Source organism: Artibeus jamaicensis, unplaced genomic scaffold (assembly GCF_021234435.1).
Source record: "Artibeus jamaicensis isolate MK-2021 breed Jamaican fruit bat unplaced genomic scaffold, CSHL_Jam_final contig_685, whole genome shotgun sequence".
Taxonomy (NCBI): domain Eukaryota; kingdom Metazoa; phylum Chordata; class Mammalia; order Chiroptera; family Phyllostomidae; genus Artibeus; species Artibeus jamaicensis.
In genome coordinates this window covers 11,900,119-11,917,049 of record NW_026521924.1, presented here as the reverse complement: position 1 = coordinate 11,917,049, position 16,931 = coordinate 11,900,119, and the positions used below count along the sequence as shown (strand labels likewise).

General features: G+C 55.4%; 1 protein-coding gene across 4 annotated transcripts in view; it reads left to right on the top strand.

Annotated features, from left to right (window-relative positions):
- Positions 1 to 16,931, top strand: part of SMOX (spermine oxidase) — a 35,926-nt gene that overhangs the window by 8,713 nt on the left and 10,282 nt on the right. For 3 of the 4 annotated variants that reach the window (XM_037147795.2, XM_037147792.2, XM_037147793.2), the window contains exon 2: positions 15,560 to 15,793. In XM_037147795.2, coding sequence (XP_037003690.2) covers positions 15,586 to 15,793 — 208 coding nt within the window. In that variant the 5' untranslated portion in view covers positions 15,560 to 15,585. Of the gene's footprint in view, positions 1 to 14,240; positions 14,619 to 15,559; positions 15,794 to 16,931 lie in introns of those variants that run through there. The other variant, XM_053671297.1, reaches the window with a different exon arrangement.

Genomic DNA, 16,931 nt, shown 5'->3' with positions numbered 1-16,931 from the left:
TTCTGCTTTGCCCTTCTCTTTCTTCCTTAAACCAGCGGGAGTGGGGGTTGCGGGGGTTGGGGGGGCGGCTTTTCCTTATCTCTCTAAACATGCTGGGAGGAGGAAAAGCATTTGGGTTCAGCCAGAGCAGGGCGGCTTGGCTGAGGCAGTGCAGCACCCCCGACACCCTGGTCCAGATTCCTTTACCTACCCTCTAGCCACGTGGAGGAGGGCGTAAAGGAAGGTGTGGTGGAAGCCCAGAAGTACTTGGAAATAAGTTGTAGTTTATTAGAAAACAGAACAAAGAACCCAGCCACCCTCTGCCAACTTTGTGCCAGGTGCTGGCACACCCACAGTGCCTGTCCTCCCTGCACGGCCTCACGGGGCGGAAGCTATGAGCCCATTTCACAGACGGGGGGAGATGCAGGCAGCCCCAGAAAATGACATGACTGGGTCTCTAACCCAGGTTCTTGGACATCCGGTCTGATGCCCATTCTTCACCCCCCAGGCCCCTCAGAGCCTGTCCCCAAAACTTCAACCATGCCTCCTCCCGACCACAACCAGATCCCCTCCCCCCACCCCAAGCCAGGCCAGCTTCCTGAACTCCTGACCCCAGGGTGTGGGGGTGGGTGGGTGTTTTTGGACTGGTAAAAGGCTAGACCTAACGTCAGCTAGATTTTTAAGATGACTTAAGCAGAGACACTCAGGACCACCAATGGACAAACATTCTTGAGAAAGATTTTTAAATGAGGCCTGCAGATGTTAAACATACAGGTCCCTTTTGCTCTCTCTCTTTTTTATTGAAAATTAGTTTAAAAAATCATACACAATGGAAAACTTTGGACTTCATTTGAAAAAGTAACTCAAGACAATAAACTCGACTCATTCTTTGGTTTTAAAAGAGTAAAGCTGGCGATACCTTAGTATTTTACTGAGTTTTGTTGGGCTTTGTCTCTCTCTTTCTTTTTTAAATTTGACTTGAGGGCAGGGAGAGAGAGGAAGGTTCAGGGAGGAGAGACAAAGAGACAGAGAGAGAAAAAGAAATATTGATTTGTTCTACTTTTGATGCATTCACTGGTTTTCTTGTATGTGCCCTGACCAGGGATCGAACCTGCAGTCTTGGTGTATCAGGTCGACACTAACCAGCTGAGCTACCCTGCCAGGGCCTAAGTGAATTTTGGAGTGCCCGATGTCAGTCGGCAGGCGTGGGCCTCTCTGGACCTCAGTTTCCACCTCTGCAGAATGGGGATATTGACTTGCAGATTCGCTGCTGTATGAAATGCTTAGCACTGTGCTCTGTACCTCAGACGGGCTCAGTGAAGAAGAGTGATAACGATGATGACAGGATTATAAGAATAAACAGTTCCCGGTTTCAAAATACTAACTCTCTCTTTGAACTCAACAAAAGGGCTTGAAGAACATCTTCCTTGTCCAAGCTCACTGTCTAAACTCCATTGGTGTTTCATGGATTAAACTTTGGGCTCAGGGCCCACGTGTGCATTTTGAAATGAAGACGATCGGCTTTGCAGACCCGGTTTCAGTTCTTGCTGGGGTCCCGCTTTGGTGTCGAACTCACGGAGAGCCCTTTGCAGGGCTCCTGTGATCCCGAGTTCGGCTCATTAGAAGAACAGCTACACCGCCCTGCGGTTACCAGGTAGGAAGAGTCTTGGGTCACTGAGAGGGGAGGTGGCTGTCTATAGGGAGGTATGTTAGCTGTTCTTTGGATTTTCCTTGTGTGTGTGCAGGCAGAGCAACTGGACCAGCGTCCCTGTCCCTGGAGGATGAAAATCAGGGCAGAGGGCTGTGGCCTGGCACAGCGCGTTGAGCCAGCCCCCCTGGGGCAGGGAGACTCGAATGGCCACCCACCATCACCCCAGGCAGGAGGCAGGTGTCCTCCCCATGGCAGCCCTAAGTTTTGGCACAGCAGCCAGGTGGAGCTGCCAGGCTTGGGGACGCCTCCTGCTGGGCAGCCCCAAGGGCCTGGCACAATGCGTGCAGTGTCAGTCTATGGGGGCAGGGGCGGGGGGAGCAGGAGAAGGGCCAGGCCGGGCTGTCCCCAGGCCTGCTGCTCAGGAGGCTGGCGTGGGCCTGAGAGCCGAGCAAGTGCCGGGCCGAAAGCAACGAGCTCAGTGCTGTTGAGCGCGGCTCTGCTCTCACTTTATCTGGGGGGCCTCCATCACACCTGTGACCCTCTCTGAGCCTGCTTCCCCATCCGTGACAAGGGTACCCAGGTATTCTAAGCGTGTCCAGCACAGGGACCTGGACCACAATGGACTCAATAAGTAGGGGTTTGTTTGTGTAGTTCACCTGGTGGCTGGATTTGGGGGGGTGTTTTCCTTTTTTCATTTTGGGATCATGTATGCCACCTTCATCCTGTGATTCACTGTGCTGGGTGGGGGCCATAGGAGAGGGAGCTTTGTGGGAAAAGAGTTCACAGTGAAGGGGGACCCCTCCCCACAAATGCTGCCTGAACCCCGCAAGCCTCGAACACTCAGCTCTGCCATCTGGGCTGCAATGTCTGTTTGGAGGCAGAGAGTACAGGTCCCAGGCCAGCCAGAGTGGGGACCCCGTGGCTTTGGAGAGAGGAGGGCTTACCGGAGACCCCCCTTTTCAAACCCCCTCCTCCTGGGGGCTGGCGCTGAAGCACAGTCAGGCTTTGTGCAGAGTCACGAGGGGCCGGCAAGGGGGAACTGCGCCCGGGCTTGAGCTTGTCTCGCAGGCCCCAGTTTCTGTCAGTGGTTTTGAAAGAGTCAGTGGAAAGTGCTGACTGGGCAGGCCTCCTTCACCCCAGAACTGGGGCTGCACTCCTGGCAGGGAGAGGGGAGGAACCTGGCAGAGAAGTCACTTTGTCTGCCAGCTCACACCTCCCAGGCTTCAAGTGCCCCAGGTGCAGAGTGGGTGGCTCTCTGTGTGGGGACACTAACCCAGGGGCAGGTCCGGGTGGTGCTGTAGGTGATGGCTGATGGGGCGGGGCTGGAAGAGGGCCCGGGGCAGTGTATGGGGATGGGGGGGGGGTCCTGCAGCGGGAGGTGGAGGTGGTCTGGAGAAGCATCATCGGCAATGCTGATGAGAGCCCTGAGGGGAGAACCGGCTTCTAGAATTGGACCACCGGGGTTTCCCCCCCACCCCCACCCCGTAGGTCTTGCACCAACTTATCTGGCCTCAGTTTCTCATCTTTCTTGCCCCACAGGCTTCTTGTTGAGGGGAGAAGGGTAACCAGTTGATCCAGAACGGGTCAAGGTTTACCCCTGCAGAGTCAGGACTGGTCCCCCAAGTCATCCTGACCCCACCCTTGCCCTCACCACCACATCCTGTCATTCAGCAAGTTCCCAGGAAGTCACCCCAGCACTTTTACTTTCTGATCCCCTCCTGCCTGTCACTGCTTTGCTGCCTTGTCACCTCACCAGCGAGGCTTCCCTCTCTTCCCCACAGAGAGCAGCTGTTGCTCCCTTCACCCTGATCTTCCTGTCTCGCGGCACCTGTTACCCCTGATCTGTTAGAGCCTCGAAGGGGAGGCTTCTGGCTGCTGCTGCTGCGTCCCGAGTGCCTGGCCCAGAGTAGTGCTCACTGAACTTTTTGTCCTTGTCGTGTTCATTGTGGTGAAATGCACATAACACACGATTTACCATTTAACCATTTCTAAATGTGTGATAGGCCCCCCTTATCCACAGGGGACATGTTCCAAGACCCCTGGTGTTTGCCCGAAACTGTGGATGGTACCAGACCCTATACAGACTATGTTTTTGGAACATAGACCTACCTATGATAAAGATGAATTTAGAACTTAGACACAGGAAGATTAGTGACAATAATAAAATAGAGTAATCACAACAATGTACTGTAATAAAAGTTACGTAGTGTAGTCTCTCTTGTCAAATGTCCTGTTGTCCTGGATGCGGACATGCCGGGCAAAGGGGTGATTCACGTCCCAGGCAGGACGGGGTGGAATGGTGTGAGGGTTCCACCACGCTGCTCAGAGTGGCACACAATTTAAGACCTATGAATTGTTTATTTGGGGAATTTTTTAACTAATATATTTTTTTATCACAGTTGACCGTGGTAAGGGGGGACCCGCAGGATGCCCTGCGTGCCTGTACCGTCACCGAGTGACTGCGCGACCATTCTGCCCACTCTGCCCACTTCCTCTGGACGGTGGGGGCTGCAGGTGATGCCTGATAGACTGGGGCCGGAGGGGCTGCTCTGCGCACCCCACTGCCCGTGGGGTCTCGTGCCCTCCGGGGAGCTGGGGCCACTCTGCCCGTTCTCCCGGACGTCCCCGTGGGGGTAGGCTTACGTGTGTCTGACTGACTTGGGAGACTCCGGGAAAGCCCCCACCCCGTGCCTGCGCTGTGGCTCCGGTCAGGTGAGTGGCCACCTGAAAAAAGTGGGGCTGGGGTTTGCAGGGTGATGCCTGGGGGGAGGGCAAAGCAGTGTTGGGAATTTGCACACACAGTCTCCCCTGCCAGGAGCTCACTTCTAATGTCCCTGCTAGAAAATCTTCTCCGAGTCCTCTCTGGGCCCCTGTTAGGTGCCCTACCCACATTCTTGATCACAGTCCTTATCAAATTCTTATCACTGCAGGTGGTACCTGTGAGTTACCTGGTGCACCTGTTTGTTGAATCCATTGCCATGTTCCCCCCAGGGCTGTGCCTCAGGGGAGATAAAACATAAAAATCTTTCTGAAGATGTCTGAGGAGGAACCTAGGACCCCTTAGAGGGCAGAGCAGGTGTGGTGCTGATTCTCACTTTTCAGATGAAGGAGCAGAGTCTTCCCCAAATCACTCAGAGCGAGACCCCATCCCGCACCCCGGGTCCTCTTGAAGGGAGCTGTCCCCCAGGGCAGAGGTTGGCCCGTCTAGCTTGAGGCACATTACAGACTTGGGGAGCTGGGCAGCTGCACGGGGGTGGGGATAGAGGGAGACCCTCAGCTTAAGCTGGGGAAAGGGGAGTGGATCTCAGGCACTGCCTGGCTTGCTGTTCTCTCTGCTGCCTCCTGTTCTGCACAGGCAGACACATTGTCCCTCGGCTGGCCTGGAGTCTGCCTTTGGAGTCTGCTGTAGAGGTGATTCTCCACCTTAGCCATACATCAGCATCATGTAGGGCCCTTAAAAATGTGTCCGTGCCGGGACCCCAACCCCAGCAGTCTGATTAGATGACCCAGGTGGGGGCTGGGTATCAGTCTTGTATGAAAATCCCCGGGTGAGTCTGCCGCACTGGCAGGGAAGGGGTTCCTATCTCCTGGGCGCTGGTACGTGGTGGGGCCTAGGCCAGGCTCTCTGCTCCCTGCACCCCAGCCCTGAATTTCACAGCACAGGGCGCTGTGGCCCTGAGGGAAGGGCGAGTTTGCCTGGGGGCCCCACTCTGAGGGGTTGCCTGGGAGAAAGAATTGATGACTCTGTCAGTCACCTCTTGCTGTGTAATAAGCCACCCCAAAACTCAGTAGTGTAAAAGAGCAAGAAACATTACCCTCACACTTTCTGTGGGTCCGAAACTTGGGAGCAGTTTGGTTGGGTATTTCTGGCTCAAGGCCCCTAGGAGGTGGCAGGCGCCGTGTGCCTGGGGCTGCAGGCGTCTGAAGGCTCGACGGGGGTGGGGGGTTTGCTTCCACGGTGGTTCACTCATGAGCTTGGCAGCACAGGTCGGGCGCCGGTGGGAGGACTCCGCTCCATGACGCGTGGGCCTCTCTGCGGGGTGGCTTCAGTGGCCTTGGGACGCGGTGACTGGCACAAGAGGCCAGTGCTTCTTGAAGAATCGGTCCAAGAGAGCAAGGTGGAGGCCACAGTGTGTTTTTCTTTATATATTTAATTGATTGGGGTGACATTGGTAAATAAAAATCATTTAGGTTTCAGGTGTACGACTCTATCATACATTATCCGTGTATGTACTGTGTGTTCACCACCCAGAGTCAAGTCTCTTTCCATCACCGTGTATCCCCCCCTTTACCCTCTCCTACCTCCCCCACCCCCTCTCTCTCTGGTGATCACCATGCTGTTGTCTCTGAGTCTGATTTTTTTTTTCTTATCCTGTCACCTTTTCACCTGCCCCATTCCCTGCCCTTCGACAGCTGTCCGTCTGTCCTCTGGATCTGTGAGTCTGCTTCTGTTTTGTCAGTGTATTTTGTTCATCAGGTTCCACACATGAGTGTGGCACTTGCACGTGTTTATGACCTCGTTTCAGAAGCCGCACTCTGTCCCTTCTCCAGCGTCCTGTTGGTCACACAGGTCAGTCTGGGAGGGCACTAGATCAGGGCACAAGTACAGGAGGCAGCTGGGTGTCAATCAGTCTTTTGATTGAGGCCTTTTGAGGTGTTGAGGGCCGTCTTGGAGGCTGGTGACATGACCACCCAGATTGCTCTGTCATTACACTTGCAGCCTCACAGACCTTCTGGGGAGGGCCACGTGGCCCCAGTACATTGGGGTTGGGGGCCTGTGCTTTAGTCCTCTGTGCCTCCCCGTCACAGACCGTAGCAGTGTCACTGCAGGGTGGGTGGTGGTCTCAGGCCTGGAGGTCATGGAATCGTCATGCCGTAGGGTCTGTGACCTCTCTGTTGGCTGGCCCTCGCCCTGCTCCCACCACAGCCCGTGTCCTGGCCCAGCCCTCCCCACGATCACCCCCCTGGTGTGCAGACCTGGAGGAGTATAAATATAAGAACCATCGCTGTTTTGTGCTCATCTTGCATTACCACATTGAACCCTGGGGGGCAGGCACCCTTTCGTCCCGACTCTGCTGACTAGGAGACCGGAGCTCAGGTCACTCGCCTAATCAGTGGTAGAGACTCATATTGCTGGCATTCAACAAGTGACCTGGCCCCGGAGTCTGTATGGAAACCATGGCTTCCTAGGGTGTCCCGAAGGAGGGGACTGTTTATTAAGTTGTCTCATCAAGTGAAACACAGCAAAGTGTGTGTTTGTGACTGCGTTTGTGTGTGTCTGAGGGTCCTCAAGGGCCTTGGTGACATGGGGGGTTCAGAACATGGCCAGCACCTTGGTTTTGAGGCGGGTTTTCTCTCTAGATTCAGCCGTTCTAGGAGAACTTCCTCCCAGGGAGTGAGTGCCTGAGTACCACTGACTGTGCTCCTTCTCCGTCTCCTGCCCACACCCAAGGCAGTTTCGCAAGAACACCGTCAACTAGCACAGTGACCAGCTTTGCGGTCTCTCACAGTTCTGTGGTTGCTGACTTCCTGGAGGGGGTCCTGAGCTGAGGTGTCAGGTTCTGCTTGGGGGGGGGGAATCCAGGCTGTGGGGTGTCACCCTAAAGGTTGCTAAAGGGAGCCACAGGGAAACCGGTGCCTTTAGGACTTTTCTGGGGGGTTTAGGAGGCTGGCTAATCGGGTCTGGAATCAGTGCTGGCCTTGCTCAGGGTAGGAGTGATTACCCCCACTTTACAGATGGGGAAACTGAGGCTCAAACCAATGGACTCTCCAAAGGCCACCCTGGTTAGGAGCAGAAGTTATTGTCTGGGCAATTTCTTTTCCTCCGGGCCTGTCCAGGGTTGGCATGGTCGTCATCTAAGACCCTGACTTCTCTCTGGGCCGAGGGGGAATGGGGTTTTTGTGCGTCTGTTAAGATCTGGGATCCGAGTGGAAGAACATGGTCCATGCTGGCAGAGAGGTGACTGCCTCCCTTGCCAGAGACGACATCTGCAGGTAGACACACACGGAGGCGGGAAGAATGGCATGGGGTACAGGGGTGGGAGATGGAAGCTGAGCCATGGGGCTGGCCCCGGTTTTGAAAGGTTCACAGATGTTCGGGAGCCATCAAGACTAGCACTTGATCTGATCTATCGTCAGGGTGTGATCCACTCACTTGTTTTTGCTGAAGGCGGATCTTTCGGATGGAGCTTGGGGTAAAGCTGTTTGGGGGTGGGCATGGGGACAGAAATTCAGTCCTTGGCTCTGTCCTGGCCCATCTCCGCCTGTTTTTCCCTCTGGCTGCACAGTCGTCAAGGCTGCCAGCTGAGTGTTATGCCCATCAGAGACACCCTACCCTTTCTCAGGCTTCTTTCTGTGTTTGCCTCCCCTCTGTCCACAAGTAGGCTTCTAGCCAGAGGCAGGTGGTCTTCAGGGTCAGTCCCTGCAGGTAGCTATAAGCTGAGGTCTCTTGAACATTTGAGTCTCTGGCCTTGCAGAACATCCTGGGAAATGCAGGCTGGCCCCAAGTGCTCACCTCCCCGAGGAGGACCATCCCTCGCCCCAGTGCTTGTGCAAGCCATGACATTGGCCCTGTCCCCCCCACCCCGAGCACCCCGTCTAGAGCTGCCTCTCTCCATGTAGTGCTGGCTTCCCGCTCCTGAAAAGGCGTACAAAGCCTTTTAAAGATGTGTTTTAGGAACTTTACACATCTGGTTGTGGGGAAGAGATGTGGCCAACAAAGACACTGCTCGGAAAGAAGTTTAAATGCCAGAAAGGATGAAGGGCATCCCCTGGAGCCTTTCCTCACCTTGGCCTGTGAGGGAGGGTTGCTCGTAGGAGGCCTCTGTGGAATCAGGCACCGTGCCTTCGCCCTTGTGTGAGCTGGGCTTGGCCAACGGCCCCCATCTCTGAGACCTGGCGGGATCCCCAGAACTGGGTAGGTGGAGACGGGGTTGGGGTGGAGACAGGGTTGGGGGTGGAGGCAGGGTTGGGGGCGGAGACAGGGTTGGGGTGGAGACAGGGTTGGGGGCGGAGACAGAGTTGAGGCTGGAGACAGGGTTGGGGGTGGAGACAGGGTTGGGGTGGAGACAGGGTTGGGGGCGGAGACAGAGTTGGGGGTGGAGACAGGGTTGGGGGCGGAGACAGGGTTGGGGGTGGAGACAGTGTGAAGCCTGATTGATGTCAGGCGCAAGGTCTAGTCTGCTATTAGGGTTGGGGCCCAGGCCCAGCCCGGGGTCTGAGCTCACGTGAAGGCTGGGGTTTCTCAGCTGCAGTGAGGCTCTGGGCCCTAGGAGAGGTGGCTTCCACCGCCATACTAGGCTCTTTGGGACTTTCCTCCCTCTCCTTCCCTCTCTGTGATGGCCCTTGCAGGCCTACCAGGTAACTGCACCTGACCCCATTTTACAGATGGGAAAGCTTGAAGGCTAAAGGAGTCAGTTAAGCATCTGATGGGACTTAGCCAAGTGTGTCCAGGGGTATAGATGTGTGGTGTCCATGGGGTGAGTCCAAATGTGTTGGCCAGGTTGGGCCCAGAGAAGGGGTCGCCTGGCAAGGGGGAGACTGAGCTGGGACCTGGGTCTCTGGGCTCCCAGGCCAGTGTTTTCTCCCTTCCCTTGTGTCTCCTGGCTCACAAATTGCCCCTGTCCTGTGTCAGACCCTCCCCCACCCGGCCATCAGTCACTGGCCAGGCCTGGCCAAGCTATCCTGCCTCTTCCACTTCCTGGCTGGCCAGCCTGGGTGAGGAGGACTGGGGAGGGTCGGGCTGGGAGGAGTTCAGGCCCAGCCCCCCTCCCGGGGTTGAGGGGTGGGAGGAGCCCTGCAGGCAGACACAGAGCCCCTTTGTCTGGGCCACTGTGCAAAGCAGCTGGTCTGGGATTTCTGGGTGTTTTTTTATCTGAAGAATAATTGCATTGTCTGGGGGGCCCCTAGAGAATCCAAATCCCTCCCCAGACCTGCCAGGCAGTCCGAAGAGATTTCCCTTGAAAGCCCCCACTCCTCCCCTCCTGTTGGAAGCCAGACGCAGAGGGGTCCCTCCAGGGAAACTGAGTTAGGGCTGCTGCCCTTAAGCACTAGGAGTATGGGTAGGGGGGTGGGGGTGGGAGGGTGGGGAGGCTTGGAATTCCACAAGGTTGGTTGGGAGGGGTGCAGGTGGCCTCCCACCCCCAGTCCTGGGAGGGCTCACACCAGCAGTCATGGGGCTTGGGGGGGGGAGGAGCCTGCTGGTTGGAAGGGGTGGGCTTGTTTTGGAGGGAGGGCTTCAGCTGGTGGAGGCTGGACCCTGAGGGGTGAGTCAGGTGGGCCAGCTGGCCTTGGCACGCTCTGCTCCTTTGGGTCTTTCACTTGGGTGACCTTGAGAGAGGGACAGGAAGAAGACACGTTTGGGAGTAGCCTGTGTTTAGCGGGAAGCCAAGGAAGTGTAGAAACACTATAGAAACAAGGATGTCTTATTTCTTCTGAGGCGTGAATTTGGAAGGGCACCTGGAAAACTGGACCTTTGTTGTAGTGGCCGCTGTTGGGGGAGGGGAAAGTGGACTCCCAACCCTGAGGAGGAAGGGGCACCCTGTTCTGAGCTGGACCACTGACCCTCCTTGCAGTTGACTCCTAGGCTTGGGGAGGGGTCATCCATTTCGCCTGGGACTGTGGTTCTGCTCGGTGATCATGGGGCTGTAGCCTCACTCTGGAGTAATAGGCAACAGTATTTCTGGGGGTGGGGTGAGATGCTCCTGTTTTGAGAATAGGCAGGGGCCAGGTGGTTGTAGAGCAGATTCGGTAAAAGGAACTCACCTTTCCAGGGTGTCTGTTGCTTTAGGAAACATCAGTGGAATAGGCCTTGCTGGTCTACTGTCCGAGTAACAGACAACCGTGCACCTGCACACCTGCACACCTGCAGCACCCTGCACAAAGGTGAGCGTGTAAGAGAACCGAGAGCCACCTTCACTGACGTGTGCGGCAGGGATATTTCCCTCGGGCCTTCAGTGGGGTTGCACTGGGGATGCTCGAGGGTTTGGTGAAGCTGGGGTATGTGTGTGTGTCTGAGGGGTGTGAGTGAAAACCCAAGCCAGAAAGGTCAGCTAGGACCAGAGAGGGTCAAGGGCTAAGGCCTTCCTCATGCCTGGTACATCATAGGTGCTCAGGGAATGGCTAGAATTTATTCCTGGTCAACGAGAGGCCTGGCCATACTTGCCTTTGAGGGGATGGCTGAGCAGTTCTGCAGGAGTGCGGTTCAGGTGGAGGGGGCAGGCCGCCACCTGGGCAAGTTGAAGGTGGAGGTAATAGTTTTGGGGGTTGTGGGGTTGACATGGCTTGACCTGATGGATGAGGGTGGGTCTTCCACTCCAAGCTGCTTCAGTTTTGATCCTGGGAGTGCTTGGCACTGCAGTGCTTTTAACTGCCATTGGGAAAGTGTAAGGAGTCGTGTGGTGCCCCCAGCCCAGTTCTGGGCGTTTCCAAGAGGGGATGGGCAGGGTCGGATGCGGGAGCCCAGGACTAACACACATCTCTAATAATTGACAATTAGGAGGCAGTTCTTGGAGGACAAATCTCAGGGTGACAAATGCGGCTGGTGGGGATACTGAGAGAAGAGGGTGGGGGGGAGTGGGCACATGCTTGGCTGCTGGAGCCTGTTCCCATTGCGTGGCCTCCTAGTCTTCATCCGTCCTTGTTTGGTGACCCTGCCACCGGACAGGGCTTTTCTTCTGTTTGGTCTCTCCCTGCTTCCGTCTTTCCTGTTGGGCTTCTTGGGCAGGTCAGTCGTGGCAGCGTTGGCTCTGGGTGGCCCGGGGAGTGGTGGCCCGCAGGCCAGAATGGGAAGAAGGGTGGGGGAGGGGCACAGGGGCACTGGGGCATCTCGAATGGCGGCGAGACATTCCTGCAGAGTCTGGCCTGATTTCTTGAAGCTTAGCAGGCTTGGCCTGCTTGGGGACATGGGGTCCCCAGGCTCCCACCCCCATTTTGCCCTAGAAGCAGGAACAAGGAGGCAAGCGCTGTTGCCCTGTGCCTCTCGCCTCTCTCCTCCCCCCCACTCCTCCTCCTCCTCCTCCCTGCCTGGCTGAGCCAGCACTTTTTTCTTCTCTCCTTTATCTGCTCAAAAAGTACAGGGTGTCCTGTTTCTCCTGTGCATACAGATCAAGGAGCGGATGCTATTTATTTATTTATTTATTTATTTATTTCTTCCTCCAAGTCTGCAGAAGGGCAGGCAGGCACTGAGGAGCATTAAGTGATTCTTCTTCCTCAGCAAGGCATCTTCTCACAAAACTAAACCATAATTTGAAGGGGAAAGATGATACAAACCAGTGGCAAACAGGTTGCTCCCGCCACCCCCAACCAGAGAATGCAGCACCTGAAGGCCCGGTTCAGCATTTAGCTGGGGGCCCAGCACACAGTAGGTGCCCAGCACACAGTAGGTGCCCCCTGCACCTGGTTTTCTCTCTTGGCACCAAAGGCCGATAGGGGGAGGGGAGTACTGAGTCCTTATCTCTCTGCCCTCTGTGGGCTGTGCCAGGGGCCTCTCTGGCTTCTTGGGGGTTGACGGCCCGTCTGGAACTGGCTGTGAGTGTCCGGTGACCTCTGTGGCCTCACCGCCCTGTTCCACTGTGGCACCCCACGTGCGATGGCTGCAGGAGTTCAAGGTCTCTGATACTGGGAACTCAGGATTCTTTCTGTGTTCATTTAAAACATTTATTTAGTGGTGTATTTGTTATCCTCACTAGAGGGTATTTTTTTACTGTTTTTAGAGGGGGGCAGGAGCGGGGAGAGAGAGAAAAACACTGGCGTAACAGAGAAACATCAGAAACATTGGCCCGCTGCTTCTGGTAGTCTCCCCTAACCGGGCTTGAACCCGCAACCTAGGTATGTGCCGTGACTGGGTATTGAACCCTCAGTCTTTTGGTGTACTGGATGTTCCAAACAACTGGGCCGCACCGGCCAGGGCTCTTTCTGGGTTCATTTTAAAGGCAAGCTGCCCGCCTGCACCTCCCACAATCCATTCCTGAACCGGGTCCCGAAGACAGCCTGCTCATGATTTAGCTACAGAACTTTACAAATGGCTTTCACACATGAGAAGATCGTGAACATGATGACAATGTCCCGACATCCACTAGGGCCTTATTCGTTGGTCACAACAATGTAGTGAGGACCACTGGCCACTATGGAGAGAAGGAAGTTCAGGTAGCTGGCTGGGAAGGTGCTGCCCAAGGTAGCAGCTCATTCAGACCTGGGTTTTTAGGGGTAGTACCCCAGGAGCCTGGGGGCTTCTGTGATGAGACTTCAGTGGGGGTAGGTCCCCCAGTTTCATCCCGGTCACACTCTGGGCCCAGCAGGAGCTCTTTGAGAAGAGGTTTCACCAATAAGGTTTGAGAACCACTGTATTGGTCCCACCCCTTTATTGTATAGAAGAGATTTTTTTTGGGGGGGGGGGTGGCCTAGGGCTGGGGATAGGAATGGAGGCCCAGAAACAAGCATGTGAGCAGAACCCCCGGCCCTCGGGACCTGGGTGTGTGGGCAGGGAGGGCAGCAGAGCCACATCCTACTGTGTTGTCCTTGGGTGCCCAGCAGTGGTGGCGTCACCAGCAGCTCCCAGCACCCCCACCCAGTGTGTTTACAGACCTGCTGGCAGCCCTGGCGGGGGTGGGGGGGGTGCAGGCAGCCACACCCTCACCTCTAGGTTTACTTCCCTTTGGAGAACCAGGGGGAGGGAAGGGGGGGAGTAGTGGACTGGAGCCAGCCCTGACCCCTTGTGGCATGGAGGGAACATCAGGAGGGGTTGGTGGGGAGAAGGGGCGGTGGAGGGACACAAGGACTGAAGGAGGAGGGAGGGGAGTGGGACAGCCGAGTTACCAGCTGTCCTGGAGGGGGGCAGGGCCCCAGTCAAGAGTTGCCCAGCCCCTCCTTGGAGCTCCGGGCCTTGGGCACCACCTTCTGGCCTTCTGGGAGATCAGTTCTGCAGCGAGTTGACCTGGGCCTGGGGGTTTTGGAGGGCGTTTGGGGGCAGCTCATGCCTGGACGTGGTATGGGCAGGTGGAGTGGATGGGGGGAGGCATGAGGAACAGCTTCTCAGCTTGAGCATTTTGGGGAAAAGACCCCCGTACCAGAACTTGAAATGTGTGGAGAAGGAAGTCAGTGTGCCAACTTTTGTTTTTTTTATAGGGAGCCAGGAACGGATATCCGAATGGTTACAGAGTAACATGCAGGCAGGGAATGGCACCCACGCTACCTGTCCGACTCTGTGGATCCTTATACATACATTGTAACCGCCACCCAGACCGAGATGTACATTCCTCCACCCAGAAAGTTCCCTCCTCATCCTTTTCAGGCTCCCTCCCTTCTGTCAGCACAGGTCCATCTGACCTCTTCACGAACTTTAAGCGAATGGAGTCATAGAGTATGAGCTCTTTTATCTCTGACTTCTTTTACCCAGTGTAATGTTGAGATTATTGCTGAGAACGTTCCCTTGCGTGGATGTTATACATAACTCAATAAATTTATCCGTTGTTCTGTGGATGGACCTTTAGGTTGTTTCTAGGGTTTGGCTATTATGAATAAACCTGCTGTAAACACTCTTTAGCATGGCTAGTTGGTGGAATATGCTGTATTAGGTACAGACGACAGCCTTTTAAAATTTTTTTATTTATTTATCTTTAGAAGTGAAGGGAAGGAGAGAGGGAGAGAAATATCAATGTATGGTTGCTTCTCATGTGTCCCCTGCTGGGAACTGGCCTGCAGCCCAGGCATGTACCCTGACTGGGAATTGAACCAGTGACCTTTTGGTTCACAGGCCCGTGCTCAATCCACTGAGCTATACCAGCCAGGGCCAGGTGACAGCTTTTTAGATGGCCCCTGTCTGCCACCCAGTAGCCACCTCCCACCTGTATTTGCCCCCTGTTGTTAGGTCCTGGATGCTGTTAGAATCTGCAGCTTCTGCCACTGAAACCTCAGCAAAGGCAACTGGAATCTAAGTTGCTTGGGTCAGGAAAGGAACAGGGACGGAATCAGAGCGGAGCGGCCTCATGGGGTAACCTGTGGACACCTTCAGGTTTTTGTGGTTACTTTGGGAATAGGAGGGTGGCCTCTCCCAGCCCTTGGGCCAGATTCAGGGACCCCCTTGGCCTCCTAGCCATCGGCTCCCTAGCCTGGCGTCTCTGAGCAAGCTGGCTTAGTGTAACTGTCAATTTGATGTCTGGCCTCTGGTGCCGCGGGTCCTCACGGTCCACTGTTTCCTGGGCTCCTTGCTGCTTTGTGGTGGCTGAGGGGCTGGATGGCTGGGGAAAACAACCAGAGATCTACCCAGAATAGCAGAGGCTCATCCAATACTGGCCTTGTGGCATTTCTGGGGGGAGGGCAGTACTATGTCCTTCCCACCAAATTGCCACCTCGTTGAGGCTGTGAAAGACCAATAAATAGAAATCCGGAGGAGAGGAGAAGGGGCAAGGAAGAGAGAGTGCTGGGGAAGAGCTAGACAAGGGAGGGAGAGCAGAGGGTCCAGCGCTGTGTGTGTAAGTATCTGGGGTTGTTGCGAGCATCCTTGGGTTGGTGTGAGCTGAACCACAGCAGCTGTGCTGGGCCCAGCTGGTCCAGGGTCAGTAGTGCCAGAGTCACTTGACTTTGGCCTTCTTGGTCACCCTCTTCCTGGCTGGCTTTTGTCTCTGAGCCTTGGGGAAGGAGTAGTGCCTACCAGGTTTTGGATGGGACTGATGGCTTTCAGGGGCTCAGAGTGGGCCCCCAGCACTCCAGCTTGCTGGTGGGGGCCCGTAATGCATCCTTTTCTTCCATTCTCGTTCCTTGTGTCTCTTCTCCCTTCCCACATCCTTTGGAGGTGGCTCTTACTTCCAGGGCCTCAAGGAGGACAGGGAGGGCTCAAGGTCTCCCCTTGAGGGCAGGGTCCCTGAGTGCCCCCTGGGGCAGATGGGAGGTGAAGGCGCCCCAGGGAAGCCGTGATGTCCCTGCTCCCTGCAGGTTTCTAGGAGGCGAGTGCGGACGGTATGCAAAGTTGTGAACCCAGTGGCGACAGTGCGGATGACCCTCTCAGTCGTGGCCTTCGGAGAAGGGGACAGCCTCGTGTGGTGGTGATCGGTGCTGGCTTGGCTGGCCTGGCTGCAGCCAAAGCGCTTCTGGAGCAGGGCTTCACGGATGTCACTGTGCTTGAGGCTTCCAGCCGCATCGGAGGCCGCGTGGAGAGTGTGAAACTCGGTGAGTGCCACCTCTTGTCCCCCAGTGTCTTGACCCTGCGTGAAACCTCATTATTCTAGCTGCTTCCCTCGGGTAAGCGTTCCATCACGCATGTTGCGTGGATGTTTTCCATAAGCTTCCTTTGCCCCTGTCAGTAGCCCTCTGAGGTAGGCAGGGTAGGGTTTTGGCGTCTATTTTTGGAACATGACCGGGGATTCACAATGTTTAGGAGGGAGGGGACAGCCAGACTCAAAGTCTCTTCATTGTGGACGGACCAGTTTCTCTTTCACAAGAAGGAATTCTGGGAGCTTCTGTTAGTCATTACCTTTTGAGTGTGAATTAATGTATTATGACTGAGAGTTAACTGGGACGATAGAAGCTCGGGGCAGTGGAGGCGGTAGGGGATTTGAGTCCTTCTTGTGGGTGATGGACAGGTCTCAGCATTGTCTGAGACGTGAGTCTGTCCAGGTGCAGAGTAATGAGGACTCTGGAGAGAGGAGCCAGGTTGAGAGACTTACCCCAGGGGTGAGCACGTTATACCAGGGTCCTAGAAGATGGGGAATCGCCTGAAATGCAGCTGGAGGCCGGGGCTTCCCAGCCAGGGGCTCGGACCATTGAGAGGTTGAGCAGGTAGGAACCGTGCACTCTGGGCTGCACTGACCATAGGATTGTGTGTCTGTTCCCTTGTGGGCAGCAAAGCCAAGCAGATTCTGTGTGCCCATTTTTGATGAATGGGGCAAGAGAAATAGGCGGTCAGGCATAGACTAAGCAAGGTCGAGACACATGGGGCCCTTCTCTCTTCTTTCAGAGACTTTGATCATGCTAGGAGTCTTTCCCTATAGAATTTTCTGGATGGCGTAGGTGAGGTTGCACCTGTCTTCATCTGGCACACACACTGCACACAGGAGAGTGTGTTAGCAGTAAGGATGGAGGCGCCATCCCAGGCATTTGTAAACCTAGAGACGGCCAGCAGGGAAGCATGGGATTCTTTACTTTACACCTGATTGGCTGGCCTGGAGTCTTAGAGAAGGGGCTGCTGCCTTTGTGGTTTTTGAGTCTGGACAAGACATTTAGAGTCTTGCGCAGAAGCAGAACATGTGAGGACAAATAGCCCAGCTTCAGCTTCAGTGCAGTGAAATGATGGTACGGGCAGCCAGGA